The sequence below is a fragment of the Marmota marmota genome, unplaced genomic scaffold, assembly GCF_001458135.2.
Source record: "Marmota marmota marmota unplaced genomic scaffold, marMar, whole genome shotgun sequence".
Classification (NCBI taxonomy): domain Eukaryota; kingdom Metazoa; phylum Chordata; class Mammalia; order Rodentia; family Sciuridae; genus Marmota; species Marmota marmota.
In genome coordinates, this window is record NW_026000205.1 from 5,753,233 (window position 1) to 5,770,638 (window position 17,406).

The window sequence follows — 17,406 nt, forward strand, 5'->3', positions numbered from 1 at the left end:
AAAAAAAAGGCAACAAATGAAACTAGACAAGAGATTAAGACTCTTTTTCAAAAGAAAACAACCCAATGATCATATAATTTAAAGAACAGGTAATTGCAATTCCAAATCAAACAAAAAAAAAGGCAACAAAAAATGAAAACTATTAATGCAACCTCACTGTGAGATACAAAATCCTAAGTAAAATAGAAGCAAATGAAATCAAGTAATGCATCAGAATAATGTACAATGACTAATCTGGGTATATGCAGGAATGAGGAAAGAGTTAAATAATGTCATTATAACTTATCAGATTAACAAATATTACACAAGTGCAGAAAGAGATGAAATGGCTTTTGATAAAACTCAGGAGCCAATCCTACCTAGATGTAAGAAACATTTCTTTTTAAGTATTTTTTAGTTGTAATTGGACACAATACCTTTGTTTTATTTATTTTTATGTGGTGCTGAGGATCGAACCCAGGGCCTCTCACGTGCTAAGCCAATGCTCTACTGCTGAGCCACAACCCCAGCCCCTGTAAGAAACATTTTTATTCACAAATAAGAGAAAACATTAGCAGAAGGCAGCCATTTTGAAAGCATGAGGATGCCAGTCCATCAAAGCTAACATCTAGACTTGGTGGCTGAAATTTCTAACTTTAAGAGCCTATTTTGGTTATGATAGCATTTCCTGATGTAGTTAATAAGAATCAGTATTTCCATGGTTAAGTTTGGAATACACTAGTTTAAACAAACTTGAGGGGCTGGGGATGTGGCTCAAGTGGTAGCGTGCTCTCCTGGCATGCGTGAGGCACTGGGTTCGATTCTCAGCACCACATAAAAATAAAATAAAGATATTGTGTCCACCTAAAACTAAAAAAAAAAAAACTTGAACAATTTTCTTTACCAGAATACTCACCAGTTCTTTTTTAAGCTGATGAGGTTCTTTTAATTTTTCCTAAAGAGTTTTTGTAGATGCTACTTCATAAGCCTCTTTAGCGAAAGAATATCCCTTCTTTGTCAAGTATTAGTAAGCATTCTTGAGACATCATTTCAGTGCTATAAGACATCATCTCCACATCTTCTGGTTAACATACAAATATGTACCTTGGGAATGGTGTGGGTGGGGGTAGACTACTAACTGATCAGGAAGGATGGATCCTATTATAACACTCAAGTTTTTACTTTGTGTCAAACGTAATTATTGAAATTGCAGATGTGTAGAATACTAGGTGGTGAGTGAACAAGTGATACCCTTCCTACAGTTTTAATTCAAAGAGTTTCTCATTTGGATGAAGTTTCTGATGTGTTCTATAATATTAACCATGTCTATATGCCTTCCCAGATTTCTTACAGACATACAGTATATTTCATAGCAGTATGAATTCTCTGAAAGCAAGAACTGAATTAAATTCAGATCCTTCCCAGATTCCTTACCATTTTAAAGTATTTCTAACATGTTTTTGTTTTTTTTTTTTGGTACCTGAAATTTAACTCAGGGGCATTTGACCACTGAGCCACATCCCCAGCCATATTTAGTATTTACAGACAGGGTCTCACTGAGTGGCTTAACATCTTGCTTTTGCTGAGGCTGGCTTTGAACTTGTGTTCCTTCTGCCTCAGCCTCCCAAGCCACTAGGATTACAGGCATGCACCACCTCGTCCAGCTTCTAACTTGTTTAACTCTCTGATGTTTACTAGACTTTGTGCCATGAATAAAGATCTTCACGTCTTACATGGAAATGGTTTCACATCAATATAAATTGATGTTCATTAAGATCACACAAAAATCTAAATGTCTTTTCATATTCCTTATATTCAAAATATTTCTCACTAGTATGTATCTGCTGATGACAAGTAAACTGTCTATACACATAAGGAAAAGCTTTTGCATATTCCTTACATTCACAGAGTTTCTTTTTCTTTTTTCCTGCTATATCATTCAAACAATTGAATGAACCCAGGGGTGCTCTACCATTGAGCTACAACCCCAGTCCTTTTTATTTTTTAGTTTGAGGTAGGGTCTTACCAAATTACCCAGGCTGGCCTTCAATTTGAGTTCTTCCTGCCTCAGCCTCCTGAGTAGTTGGGATTACAGGCATGTGCCACCATTGCCTGGCATACATTCGTATGGTTTCTTTCATATGGTTTCTTTGGAGTAAGCTTTCTGCTCATGTTAAGCTGTCCAGTATGAAATATCTGATGTTGAGTAAGCTGAAACCCGCTACCAAAGGCTTTCCCACATTCTCTACATACATAGGATTTCTCACCAGTATGGACTCTCTCGTGTTTAACAAGACTTGAACATGTTTAACAAGTTCTCTCATATCTTTTCAATTACAAGGTTTCTCCAGGATCAATTTTCTTGTCTGAGCAAGTTGTCCACATAAAGGCCTCCCCACATCTTTATATCTACAGGGTTTGTTGTTACCATGAGTTCTCTCAAGTTGATCCAAGTTTGCACTATGAGTAAAGGTCTCCCCAAATTCCTCATGTTGATAAAGTTTCTCACTGGAATGAAATTGCTCATGAACCTGAAGTTGATAGCCACTACCAAAGGCTTTCCCACATTCTTTACATTCATAGGATTTCTCACCAGTATGGACTCTCTCATGTTTAACAAGACTTGAACCCCAGCTAAAGGCCTTTCCACATTGCTTACATTTGAAAGGTTTCTCACCAGTATGGGTCCTCTGATGTTGAGTAAGATGATAGCCACGACTGAAGGCTTTCCCACATTCTTTGCACTGATAAGGCTTCTCACCAGTATGAATTCTCTCATGTTGAACAAGACTTGATCCACAATTAAAGGTCTTCCCACATTCCTTACAGTGGTAGAGCTTCTTGCCAGTATGAAATATCTGATGTTGAGTAAGCTGATACCTGCTACCAAAGGCTTTCCCACATTCTCTACATACATAGGATTTCTCACCAGTATGGACTCTCTCGTGTTTAACAAGACTTGAACCCCAACTAAAGGCCTTTCCACATTCCTTACATTTGAAAGGTTTCTCACCAGTATGGATCTTCTGATGTTGAGTAAGACGATAACCACGACTGAAGGCTTTCCCACATTCTTTGCATTCATAAGGCTTCTCACCTGTATGGATTCTCTCATGTTGAACAAGACTTGATCCACAATTAAAGGTCTTCCCACATTCATTACATTGGTAGGGTTTCTTACCAGTGTGAAATATTTGATGTCGAGTGAGCTGATAACCCCAACAAAAAGCCTTTCCACAAACATTGCATTCATAAGGTTTCTTACCAGTATGGATTTTCTGATGCTGAGTTAGTTGATAGCCACGGCTGAAGGCCTTCCCACATTCTTTACATTTATAAGGTTTCTCACCTGTATGAATTATCTCATGTTTAGCAAGGCTTGAACCCCAAAAAAACGCCTTCCCACACTCCTTACATTCATAAGACTTCACACCAATATGAATTTTCTGATGTTGAGTAAGGTGATAGCCACAACTGAAGGCTTTCCCACATTCTTTACATTCATAGGGCTTCTCCCCAGTATGGATTCTCTCATGTTTAACAAGGCTGGATCCCCAACTGAAGGTCTTGCCACATTCTTTACATTCATAGGGTTTCTCACCAGTATGAAATCTCTGATGCACACTCAGTTGATAGGCACTAAAAAGGTTTTTCCCGCATTTTTTACATTCAAAGCGTTTTTCAGTTATATGAGTTCTCTCATGTTGAACAAGTTTTGAGCCATGACTACAAGTCTTTCCACATTCCTTACAAACACATGGTTTCTCTCTATCATGAATTCTTTCCTGTTGAATGAGAGATTTATTTTTTCTGTATGTGAGTATTTTTTCATAGCTGATAATCATTTGACTTAAGTATCCCCCTTGATGTGTCTGTAGTCCTTCAAATTTGTTTTTGCACTTCCAATTATTTCTGAAAATGGATGCCTCAAGGCCCAGGGTTTTACTTTCTTCCTTTGTATCCCAGCGGGAAAATTTTATTTCAAAAATGTCCTTTTCTGAAAATATATTTTTGGTCTCATATATTGAGTCCAAATCTGAAAGGAAAAAAAAAACAACACATCTCTTTATTTCCTTTACCAGAAAAACAAAAACTTCTATAGTGCAGAAGGGGATTTGGGAGGGATCTAAGATAATACTTTCCATAAGTAAACTGGATTAGGAGACTTACTGAACTTACTCCTGAGAATCAAGGTTATCCCTTTTTAAACAAATTATTTTTATTTTTCAGCTCTTGTGATCTTAATGATCTGATAGTTTTGGGGAGAATTCAGAGATCACATTGAGAAGCCATGCAGATAGTCTCTTAAACCAAAATGTGAGCTTCCATCAGTCAAGCCCTTATGTTCCTGGGTGTGGTTATCCAATGTCCATTGCTAGGCATGAATTGTGATCTTGCCATGGAATAGGGTGTGGCTCAAATTTTGATTACAGACACCAAAATCCACAGTCAATGACTCGTGCCAAGTATAAGGTATAGAAAGTGACACAATAATTTCCTGTGAATCAGCTACATTGGGCTCTATGACCCAGTATGCACATAAGCCAATTAGAAAGTAGAGATCATTCCTTATCTCCTAATAAATTGCACACAAATAATCAAACAGTATATCAGGTTTGGAAATTCAGGCAACAAATTCTGAAGTGAATATAGTCTTTCAGGAGATTTTGGCAAGAGGAAAACAAAACAATCTAGATGTTACTGAAAACTTTGACCAGGTTATACAAAACATAATCAGCTGAAGTTCCTAATAGTAAGAATTTGATCACCATGTAGATTCATAGTGATTTACCACACTGCTAGACTGCCCTGACCATATAGTTGGCAAAATGTTCTTCATCAGTCTTTTTTTTTGGTAGTTGGACACAATACCATTTATTTATTTATTTGTTTGTTTATTTTATTTATTTATTTTTATGTGGTGCTGAGGATCAAACCCAGGGCCTCGCACATGCTAGGCGAGTGCTCTACCACCGAGCCACAACCCCAGCCCTCTTCATCAGTCTTTACATCACTGGTATCTCCTCAAAGAAATAATGCCTTTGTATATGCTCTGATTTAAATGAAATATCTGCAAGCACAAAACAACAACTCTAGAGCATTCATCATTTTATATGTATATGCACTATTTTTCTTAACTCCCAGGCATATCCAACAAAGTGGCAGCCTTTCATTCAGGATAATTTAGAACTACAGTAGCCATTTTTAGCAGATTTTAAATTTTAACATGCTTCTTCAATTCCATATAGCTCTAGAATACAAAGGAGAAAATTTTTTAAATTTTTAAAATCTAAGGAGCTACATTTATAGAGACTAACAAGTGCTTAAATAAACTTTTAAAAATATAATTCAATAATTATTTTATTTTATTTATTTTTAATTTTTATAATTTATTTATTGCCATTGTATCAATATGATTGATTTTCATTCTGCAAAACTGGGATTGTGAACCCTCAGGTAGGGCAATCATCAGAACCCAGTCATGATGGAAGGTGGGTGGGAAGACAATCCTCAGGTAATCTGGCTGGGATCCACTGGCACCCAACCAGCTCACCATCTCCTAGACACAACGGAGACTGAGAAAGACACAGGGACACAAAAGATTTGGGCCTCAAGCTTGAGCCCTTCTTTCTCCCCAGTACACTAGAGTGTTCCCAGGGTTCATGTCTGCCCTTCCCAATCCCCTACTGTTGATATAATGGCCTTGGGGAAAAGCCAGATATAACAGGTGCTGTTGGCCTCTTCCTAGTGAGTCTGGTGGGAGGTGTCCACACCTGTGCCCTTACTTGCGATACTTTACCTATGTAGTCCCCAGTGGTGCCTGCAGCTGAGCAGATAACAGAGGAATGGCAGGGAGCACAGGGTAGCAGAAGGGACAGAGATGTGTCCTAGGCCCTCTTTCTGGACCAGGTGCTGGGGCCATGGCCCAACTTGAAACAATTTTTTAAGACAGAAAAAATTGACTCCCAGTGTTTAAAGTGTTATAGATCTTTAAGAAAATCTTTGATGCTTGCTAGAGCTATATCTAAGGAAAAGGGGTTTGATTCCCAGTTAAAGTAATAGCTCTGTTTATAAGATTAAAAAAAAAGCATTGCTATTAGGTTTTTAAAGTTTGTAAAACAACTTCAAAAGTTTATGTGCTAGGGCTGGGGATGTGGCTCAAGCGGTAGCGCGCTCGCCTGGCATGCGTGCGGCCCGGGTTCCATCCTCAGCACCACATACTAACAAAGATGTTGTGTCTGCTGAAAACTAAAAAATAAATATTAAAAAATTCTCTCTCTTTCTCTAAAAAAAAAAAAAAGAGAGAATCCAAGAATATTATCAGAATGAAAAAAGCCTATCACAATATCAAGGTGTAAGAGTTCTATTATAAAAAAAAAGTTTATGTGCTATGTAGATTTTTCTATATATGTCGTACTCATTAGATAAGTAGAGTTTGGCAAACTTTTTCTGTAAAACACCATACAGTCCCAACTACTCAACTCTACCCTCTTACCAAGAAAGCAGCCACAGATGTTATATAAACATAAATAGGCATGGCATATCCCAATTCCCCTTGAATTACAAAAACAGGTAGTTTGGGCTTCCAGGACCATTCTTTGCCAAACTCTGAGATGAAGCTAATGTTGCTTTCATAAATATTTACAATGACAAAAATGCATGCTCAATTAAATTTATATTTATTTAAACTAAGCCAGATTTGCATGAAAGGATTGATTCTGATAATGTCAGATAATGCTGCAAATTATGCAAATCTACATATTTACTTTAATTAAATAATTTTAAAGCCAGGCATGGTGGTACATGCTTTTTATTCCAGTAGCTCAGGAGGCTGAGGCCTAAATATGACAAGTTCAAAACCAACCTCATTAACTTAGCAAGGACCTGGGTAACTTAGTGAGACCCTGTCTCAAACAACAAAAAGGGCTGGGATGTGGTTCAGTGGTTAAGCACCCCTGGGTTCATTCCCTGGCACAAAAAACAAACTAACTACATAAATAAATAAATTATAAGTTCTCTAACACACTCAGTGACAATGATCTTGACAGTAAATAATTTTTGGACATAATTAGTTTCTAAGAAGCTATTCATAAAACAGAGCAAATACTTTAAGTTATAGTTCAGTTAAGTTTACTTATTTCTTGACTATTTTAAAACACATTTTCACTCAACTAAACTCAAACATCAACATCAATGGTGAGGATCAATGATGCCACACATCATCTTACAAAACACTAATACTGCTAACTGTATTTTTTAAAATAGTTTTAGTTGTAGATGAACACAATACTTTCATTTTATTTGTTTTTATTTTTACGTGGTTCTGAGGATCAAACCCAGTGGCTCAAATGTTCGAGGCAAGTGCTCCACATCTGAGCCACAACCCCAGCCCCTGCCAACTTTATTTTAAGATGGAAAAGTAAAGCTTTAAGTACTGTCATTCAGATGTTATAACAATATTAGTGTGGTTAAATGCATCAGAAATGCCATGTCATGTCATCATGTAAGAAAGGAGCAACAAAAGCATGAAATGACACAAAAAGAACTAATAGCAAAAGGAAAACGACCTTGGGATAAACTGTCCCTCTCTGTAAGAGGAAAGTCCTTTTCTTTTCTTTTCTTCAAAAAAACTTAACTTTGCCACACCTCTGTGTATAATTTAGATTTCAAGACACTGATTTTCATGTTTTTAGCTACCTCCTACCACACATCTAAGCTATTTTTGAACAGGATAGGACAGAATATTTTACTATTCCAGACTGTGTCTCTATTCAAGAAAGCTTTCCCTGAACATCTTATCAAAAGTATCCCCATTGCTTTCTATTCCTTTATACTGTTTACCTTTCCTGAACAACATGACTAATTACAGAATAGTATTTATTTAGTTGCTTACTTATTTGTGTTCCTGCCCCACTATAAGGTAAATGGCATGAAAGTGGGCAAGTTCTCAATCCTGTTCATGACTGTATTGATAGAGTCCCATGCAATGCCTGGCTAAGAGTGGGTACTCAATACGATATTTGCAGAATTTATAAATGAATACATATCTTCACTTCTCACTTAGACGCACAACTAAATTCAACATACAGGTAAAATGGTTGCACCAGTATAAATAGAATACTTTCCTCATTGAAATAGGCAGGAAATATGAAAAGACAACAAAAACAGGTAAATGGGATGAAGATGATATTCTAGGCTGGGGGTGCAGCTAAGTGGAATAACACTTGCCCAGCATATGCAAGGCCCTGGGTTCTGCAGTGGAAAGAGAAAAAAAGAAGTGACATTCCTTTGGTAGCCCAAACTGAGATTTCTGTTTCATCCTAAGTCTCAGGTCTTCACTCCATGGGTCTTGGTCCTTCACAGGGAACTTCCCAAGCCCCATACCAGGTGCTCCTTCTTCTCTGTGACCTGAGAGGATGTTCCCTGCCTCTGCCTTGCCTTGCCTCTCCTGGGTTCCAACTGCTTGTCCTCCCTCTCACACCATCCAGGGCTCTTCCCTTTCTCTAATAAATGTAGTCATATCTGCCTTAGGAACAGAGTGTCTGCTTGCAAGAAAATAAATGCCTAATAGTGTAGACATTTTCTTAGCTCAAAAAATTTAGTGAAATTTACAACAACGGTAAAATACAGTACTGGTAAGTACTTCAGAGAAGAGAAAATGACCTTGTTTTAGACTCATTCAAGGCTCTGCCTCTAGAGAAAATAGATAGTGGTTGAGAACATATACCTTAGAACCTGCCACTGACTTCTACCAGCTCTGTGACCTTGGCAAGTCGTTTCAAATGTATGTGCCTCTGTATTCTCAACCAAAAATGGGGACAGATGGTACCTGAAGCTGTCATAAGGGTTAAATAATGTATTTATACTGCTTAGAACAGAGCCTGGTATATAGTAAAGCATAGTGCTATTAATATTAGCACATGATTATTGTTATTTTGCTAAGAGGAAAACCAACACATCTCATGAGACATTTTTAGGATTTAACAAAATGTTCAACGCAAAGTTCATAGGTTTGAACTTTGAACTTAAAATCTTTTGTAAGTAATGTGTTTACTATTAAATGAATTCTATTCATTGAATCTTCCCCTAAATAAAGTGCAGAGGCTCTCAAAAGTCAGAGTATATCAGGTCTCTCTTTCTAGCTGTTTTCCTTGTATGTGAGTCAGAAAATAACCAAGAGCAGCACTTCTCACCTGAATGTGTGAGGATAACTGGGCAGATCTCATGTAAAGGCAGATTCTGTTGGCAGGTCAGGGTTAGGACCTGACATGCTGCATTCTGACCAGCCCCAGAAGAAGCTGATGCTTTTTGCGTAGGAGTTCACAACAAAAAGATAAAACTTAATGCCCACCAACCAAACCATGACATTGAAGCTCAGAAAACCATCTATAATTCTCACAAAAAACCAACACATCTCCCTATCATCTGGCTCCTACTGATCTCCCTTACGAATTTCTTGGTCCTCTCTCCTTCACTAACTTTGTTCTGGCTTTCTTACGGTTCCTCAAACAAAAGAACCACACTTTGAGGAGGGAGAACCACATCTACAGAGAGTCTGGAAGTAAACACAGCATGTGACCTGGTTTCTCTGACCATGGTGTATGGAATGAATGTCCTCCAATGCAAACCAAGCCCCTTGGTCATTGAAGAAGAGAGGCAACTGCAGGGAAAGCCAGAGGAAGTTGTGAAGCTCACTGAGGGATGGGGAAATCAAGGTGCTTAATGAGCCCATCTCTAACCCAACAAAGTATTGAAACATTCTTGGAATTCATCTGTGTTCTTTGAAGATAGCTCTATAATTTCCTGTGGAGAAAGGTGATGTTGCAGAGAAGAGATTCTAAATTATTTCAGGCAGTTGACCTTACCCAGTGACACCCAGTTACTATAGTTCTCCAACATCACATCCATGTACAAGTCCCTCTGAGCCGGGTCCAGGCACTCCCATTCCTCTTGAGAGAAATCGATGGCCACATCCCTGAATGTCACCAATTCCTGAAACTAAAAACCCACGTATTACTTGGAAAATATATCAATCAAGTAAGTCTGGAAGCCTATGATATAGCTAGGGAAAAATAAGAAAACCAGGGCAACCAAAGCAGAACATCAATATTCTAGAATGATCCTCTTATAGCAGAAAAAAAAAAAAAACTTCCTAGATGCAGTAAAATAACTCAGCTATCAAGATCTATCTGGAAATATATAAATAATCACAGTTTCTCCTCTATTAAATAAAAATTGAGTGTGTATACATGTACTTACAACCTATAAATTCCTTATAGATGTGAAGTGCTAGCCATCTTTTCCTTTTAAGGAATATGAAAAAAAATTCACAAAAACTTTTCAAGCATACTCACAAATGTACTCTAAATCTCTGAATTAGAAAAGTGATTTCCACTAAGTTAAGGATTATTGTCAAGTCTCAAGTAAATCATCCTGTTAGATTACATCTAAGATGTATGACTGAGCACACAGGAAATGTTGAATATTAGATTCAATAAATAAGACATTGATTGGAAAAGGGAGAGGCACTGAGGCTGGACACTGGGCTATTTAACACCATCTTGACTGGAACAAAAGGGCTTGAGAAGTGGGTTCAGGGTTGGAGTTCTGTTAGGTAGAAAGCTTTAGGGTACAAGGGAAAAATTCATGTGACCAAAAAAATCAGAATATTTCAAGAAGAGAAAAATACCAACTTACATCAGTCATGGTTTTAGAATTGTGAGAGCTAATTAATGATCCATTGATTCCCCTATTGGTGAAGCACAGGATCCAGAAAAGCCAGAACTGGGGAAGTAAAAAGAAGAGTTAGACCAGCTGTGCCTAAGTGAGCCCATCCTGACGTAAGCTGCCATAAGCTTTAATCTCCTTCATGACTACTTCTACCCACACGCCACATGCTATTTATGGAACCTAAACTCTAGTCCCAAAGAGCCCCCAAGGCTCTTCAGTAGGAAGGTTTCCAGCAGCACCTGGTTCTAGGGATGCTAATCTGGACCTGTGATTAGGCTACTCAGTCCTGCCCAGAGCAGATCTTCCTTCCACCATTCCCACCCCTCCAGGCTGAGAAGGGGCCTCTTGGTACAAACTAGAACCTCCTTCATAGGCTCAGGACTAAAAAAAGTTAGTCAAAACTCAGGAGCTAGACAGCAAGGACAAGGAATTGTTCAGGAGCCAAAAAGTTGACTTTTTGAGGCATACAGAACGTTCATGATATGAAATTGATAAATTTTTCTAATCAAGATAGACTGTCAATAGAAAAAATAGGTTATAGGATATACAGTATGATTACATTTATACAATACAAACATATATCAATAGAGAAAGACAATAAGTTGTCAATAAATGAAAACAATTTGGAAAGTTACACATCTGTATATTAATAATGTTTTCATAGTGATCATTAGATTCTTTTTGTTTAGATATTCTGCTTAATTGTTGTAACCCTGGTTGTGTACTATGTTAACTCCATGATTTACACATATGCCCATGTTCTGCCTAGAAAAGTGGCTGAATTCCCCCAAGCAATCTTTTTCATCTAATAAACTATGTCCTTTGATTAAAAAAAAAAAAGGTTTGCCCTAGAGACAATAGGAGGTCAAATAAGGTTTATTGTTGCTGTTTTTAACTCGGGCACTAACATGAAAAGATCTGCACTTTTTTGCAAAAATAGGTATGTTTAATCTGGCTTAAACATTGCATAATGTGTACATGTATTAAAACATCACATGGTTAATATGTACAATTATTAGGAGCTGTGGCTCAGCAGTAGAGCACTTGTTTAGCATGTGCAAGGCCCTGGGTTCAATCCTCAGTCCCACGTAAAGTAAAATAAACACATTATGTTTACCTACAACTAAAAAATAAACATATATATATTTTTTAAATATGTACAATTATTATATTTTTACTGATGCATTATAGTCACACGTAATAGTGGGATTCATGATGCCACAGTGATACAAGCACATGACATAATTTGCTCAATCTCCTTCCCTAGTACCTTCCCTACCCCTCCTCTCCTTCCTCTCCCTGACCCACTTGTTCTACTCTACTGATCTCCTTCTATGATTATTGTTATTATTTTCATTAGTACATTATCACTATATATATATATACGCTGGATTCATTGTAATATATTTGTACATGGACATAGCATAATTTGGTAGATTTAGTTCCCCAGTGCATCCCCACACCCTCTCCTCCTCCCTCCCTCTCTATCCCCTTCCTCTACTCTATTGGTCACCCTTCTCTTTGCACGAGATCCCCTTTTTTATTCCCACCCCCCACCCCATTCTCTAGCTTCCACATATGAGATAAATCATTCAATCTTTGATTTTCTGGTCCCCAAGCAATGTTATAGAATGATGAGATCTTGATCCTGTGTCCTTTTGTGTCTTCTTGACAGACCAGTTTATACATCTGAACCTATCTTAGACATGACAGTCTCTAGATAAATGCCAAACTGGTTGAGTCCGAGTAGATTCAATTTGCAGCTACCATTAGTAGACTAAAAACTAAAAAAGTATAAGGCTTACAGAAAAATTCCATTTGCCTCCATAAAGTTGGTTATGATCTAACAGTGTTACCTACAGTTACCTTCTGGAGAGTTCCTAAGGCAGATCACCTGTACTGCTATTGGCCTTTGTTGCTAGCTGTCTTACACTTATTCTAAGCATGTTATGCTCCCAAGTATTACTATCACAGGGTCTTGTATTGGGGACAAATTTTTACCCACAATTCCACTTCTAGAAATGTAACTGTAAGAAATAGCCAGTGAAGTACTCAGGATATATACACAAAGTCATTCAACCAAAAATAGTTTCAGAAACCCAAGAATTAGAAGCTATCTTAATAGTAAGCTGAAGGCTTAATAACTATGACCCCTTATACTCTCATTAGTTAGGATGATACTGGCTAATATTAATTGATGAAGAAAGACATGCATGACCAAGTCCTTATTGAGGTAGGCCACTTTGTAGCATAATGTTGATCACATATATATGTTGAAATTAAGATAAAGGCTCTGGTGTCAGACACTCTCAGAATATGAACCTGAGCTTGATGGTTACCAATTTCCAATTATCAATGTACCTCTGTTTCCTCATCAATAAATGAGGGATGAGAACAGTGTCTACTACAGATAGCTGCATTGAAGATTAAGTCATAAAATCCATACAAAATTCTGAATTGCATATAATAATTGCTTAAATATAAGCTTTAGCCATTATTATTAAAGATGAGGGATATTACTAGCCCTTATCCCATTATAATAAAAAAAGAGACCTTAGACCACTATTTCCATTTTCCCCACTGTAAAAACGTGTGCTTCTCAGGTCTGGTTTTTTTGTTTTGTTTTGTTTTGTAATGCTTATTAAAATTTTAAAGGTCAGCCTTGAGCCCACTATTTTTCCTAAATAATAATATGAGCAAAACAAGTTCTCAGGAAATATACCTTCCTCCCAGAAGATCAAAAAGATGGCTCATGAAATACAACCTGGGGGCTGGGAATGTGGCTCAGTGATAGAGCACTTGCCTAGCATGTGCTCCCACTCCTAGGTTCAATTCCCAGCACCACAATAAAATAAAATATGACCTGATTAGTTGTCAAGTAAAAACTTAACCAGAGGTTCAATCTTGTTCTACCATGCAAATTTGGGTTTACTTGAATATTTACAACTGTGTCCTTCTTACCTTACCTTCTATTATTAATATCTATCCTTAAACATTTTATTTTTGTAAAATAACTTAATGTTGGAGATTATTGCTATGTGGAAGTAACCCTTAAAATAATTCCCAAACATCTGTGTTGCCTTGGTAACTAATTTTTTCTTCTTCACATAATTATTACTTTTAAAAAATATATATATTTTGTTTTAGTTGTAATTGGACACAATACTTTTTTATTTTATTTTAATATGGTGCTGAGGATCGAACCCAGCATCCTGCACATGCTAAGCGAGCACTCTACCATTGAGCCACAACCCCAGCCCAAATTATTACTTTTTTGAAGGGTGGGAGGTACCAGGGATTGAACTCAGGGGCACTTGACCACTGAGCCACATCCCCATCCCTGTTTTGTATTTTATTTAGAGACAGGGTCTCACTGAGTTGCTTAGTGCCTCGAATTTTGCTGAGGCTGGCTTTGAATTCATGATCCTTGTGTCTCAGCCTCCGGAGCTGCTGGGATTACAGGTATGCACCACTGCGCCTGGTGTATTATTACTTTTTAATAAACAATGCAGTAGATTAAAGATAATCACGTATTCCATCTTGTATTCCCATTAAGGAGCTCTCAATGGAACGCCTGTTCTGAAGGAAACTGACTCCATAATATAAGGCTACACTGAAATGACCAAACAGAAATACCAACCCACATGGAGACACTCAGGAGCCTGGTAATTTTTAAATGGTATTTCTATAATCCTAAGTGTTGTAAGTACCTGAAGGTTTTCAAATAAGAAAGGAATCACTGATGCTTCCTCCCCCGTCCCTCTCTTTCTCTTTATTATACAGTTAAAATAAAACCAACATCTGGGTTAGATTTCTTTTTTAAGCTAAAATATAAATAGCCTTCAACTCATTTATTCACCAATTACTGTGATTTTATTCTGTGAAACAAAACCAGACATAAGCTCATAGGAAAAAAGATTTGAATAAAAATACAATAAAATATTAAGAATGATTAACTCTAGAGACATAATTTTAATTTCTTTCTCAGAGATCTCTATCTCCTGGATTATTATTTTTTTTCATTAATCCATAATGAGACATATAAAGACATTTCCAAAGGTAATAAACTGAATGATAGAAGAAGTATATTCAGTCATTAAAGGAACTAAAACAGCACTAACACTGAAAATCAGTGAAACAAATTATACCTACCAGCTCTTGAGCCTCCTGTAGCTGTCCCTCATCAATACAATGACACGTTCACTGTCAAAATGAAGTAGGTAAGCCACCTTCAAAGTCTGTGTAACAAAATACATGCACATAAACAGAATAGTATTTGGTACACAATAGATGCTCAATAAATGTGACTATACCTCTGTCTTTCACTGGATTACTAATTAAAATAACTTTTGGATATGGTAGATTAAAGATAGTCTTTTAAAACCCTGATTTAGTGAATGGTATTCAAATATAACTTATATTCTTGAGTACTTTTATTCATGATTATAATGATTACTTAATATTATATCATTTATATTTTTCCTTCTTACTGATTATTTATAAACATAATTTTTGCTAGGTGCATAATATTTTATCACAAGATATACTGCTTTTTACTTAACTATTTCCATATTAAAGGACACAAATTTTATATATGGTCCTTCCTAGCTCCCAGAGTCTTTGTTCCAACACAGCCAGATATTTTTGCACATTTGACAGTCTCGTGAAATTATAGACATGTTTTCCCACTTACAAAAACACATTTACAAATACTTAGAAAAAAATTGGTCTTAATTTTGAAAGGTTTATGGTCACCAGGAACCTTATCAATGGAATAAGAAACCCTCAGTCTAAGATTTCCTGTCTTAGAGCATTTGAGCTTCTGGCAACTTTTTTAACTTGCAAGCACTCATCATGATCAACTTCTTATTTCTGTTGTTCCTGATCTATAACAAGTTGATGGAGAATGATCTAGAGTCATAATTTTCAATATTCAGTAAACTCATATCATGGGGCAGACTCTGTTCTAAAAAGCTTTACACATATTAACTCATTTGACATCCTTACAACCCCATAAAGTAGATATTATTTTGTCTGAATTTTGTAGATGTGTCAGTCATAATCAACTGGGCTCCAAGAAATGCTCCAAACAGGTGAATAGATAAGAGCTGACTCAATTGTCCAGAAGTCCATGCAGCTAACAACATGCAGAACCGGGATCTGATTACAGATAGTCTGGATCCATACCCTTACTCTTACCACAACACAATACTGTCTCTCACAAATCACAAAAGCTGAACCTGAAACAACTCATGTTTGACAACATTACAGATTTTTACTTACAGATTATTTGAAAGTCCCTACCCTTGTTGGTGCAAACCGTAAATCCCTGTACTCAAAGCTCAATCATGTTTGTACTCCTAAAAACAGACAATATTGTCACTTATTGGCTGAAATCTTGCCTTCCTTTAAAACCCTCCTACCTTGCCTTACCTTAAATCATAACTGTGGAAAAGATTTTTTTTTTAAGTTTGTACACGGTACCAGTATTTGAATGGTACTCATATTCTAAAATAAAGCTCTAACATGAATCTCCAGGAGGTATATTTCTGTAACGTTAGAATTCACTAAAAGAGTTAAACAGATGGCTAATAAAACAGATGGCTAAAGATCAGGGGACTGTGTGTATGCACATGGTGGGTAACTGTCCAGAAGGGAGACTCAGACTGACAATACTAGTCAAGATATTTCCAGCTAAGTAAAGTAAATGTTCTTTTAATTAAGCAAAAGTAATAATATGAAAAAGAAAGAAAATGCAAAGTCATCTGAATCTTGATTTCTAAATATGCAAAAAATTCTCTTTCTTCCTCCCCCAGTACTTTTTAGGAACCTGGCAACACTGGTCAAAAATCAGGAATCATAATAAGACACTAGCATTTCTCCAAGCACAAACTGAAAAAGAAAAAAAAAAAAGCAAAACAACTTCGAGAGCCACATCTGCCTTCATCCACACAATTAAAAGGGAGACTGGAGTCTTATCTCTGAGTTGATAGGAATTCTCAGGATAGAGGTCTGCTTGCAAGCAGCTCTGATATATGTAGCTGGTACCTAAAGAGCTCCTGGAGCACCTCTTTTAGGATCCTACCTCCAGGACTTCCCTATCATATCTTTCCAGGAGCCTGTCACGTGGTCACCTGCAGAACTAAGTCTCTTTTCAAGGACTCAGACTTTCTTGTGGTCATTTATCTGTAACAGGCTCAAAGACAGCCTAAAGATAACCTAGAGCACGTGGCCAAAGTAAACCAGACCTTCGAATAAGATCACACCCCGTCGCACTCACCATCACGGAGTCACCTTTCAGCCCTGTCACGCCGTCTGTCACACACCATCCAGTTCAGCTGCTCGCGTGCACGCAGGCTTGAGGCTCTGGACACAACAAGCTGTCCCGGCCTTTTTACTTCCAGCAACTCCCGGGTGTCACCCGCACCCTCGCTGCCAGTTCAGATCCGACTCCGCTACAGCTCGCTGAGCCCTCCCAGTCACCCGGAGCTGATTTACTTCCTCGGACGCGACCGACTCAGCACGCAGAGTCCGAGAACCTTATGGGCACTGGAAAGGGACCCTGAGACCGAGGTTAGTGTGGACATGAAGGCTTATGGGAAATTAGAACCGGGAAACCCTCGCAGGCTGGGAATTGGATCATAAACTTGTTCTCGGCAAGGAGACTCACCCCGCCCCCAAAAGCTCTATGCCCCG

General features: G+C 37.5%; 1 protein-coding gene across 2 annotated transcripts; it reads right to left on the reverse strand.

Moving 5' to 3' along the window:
• Nucleotides 1-1,536: 1,536 nt before the first annotated feature.
• Nucleotides 1,537-17,312, reverse strand: Znf283 (zinc finger protein 283). 2 transcript variants are annotated; one of them, XM_048790748.1, is made up of 5 exons: nucleotides 16,991-17,312; nucleotides 14,863-14,913; nucleotides 10,678-10,764; nucleotides 9,846-9,972; nucleotides 1,537-4,015 (listed from the first exon to the last, which is right to left on the reverse strand). In XM_048790748.1, the coding sequence occupies exons 3-5, from the start codon at nucleotides 10,684-10,686 to the stop codon at nucleotides 2,310-2,312; spliced, it is 1,842 nt and encodes a 613-aa protein (XP_048646705.1). In that variant the 5' UTR covers nucleotides 10,687-10,764; nucleotides 14,863-14,913; nucleotides 16,991-17,312; the 3' UTR covers nucleotides 1,537-2,309. The 2 variants fall into 2 exon arrangements, with proteins under 2 accessions (XP_048646705.1, XP_015352226.2); XM_015496740.2 differs by having other exon boundaries at nucleotides 14,863-14,948.
• Nucleotides 17,313-17,406: the final 94 nt, after the last annotated feature.

What these genes read in the sequence shown, in the direction of transcription:
- Znf283 (XM_048790748.1), bottom strand. An exon ending in TAGTAACTGGGTGTCACTGG is followed by an intron (nt 4,016 to 9,845) that starts GTAAGGTCAACT and finishes TTTTCCTTTCAG; the next exon opens with ATTTGGACTCAATATATGAG.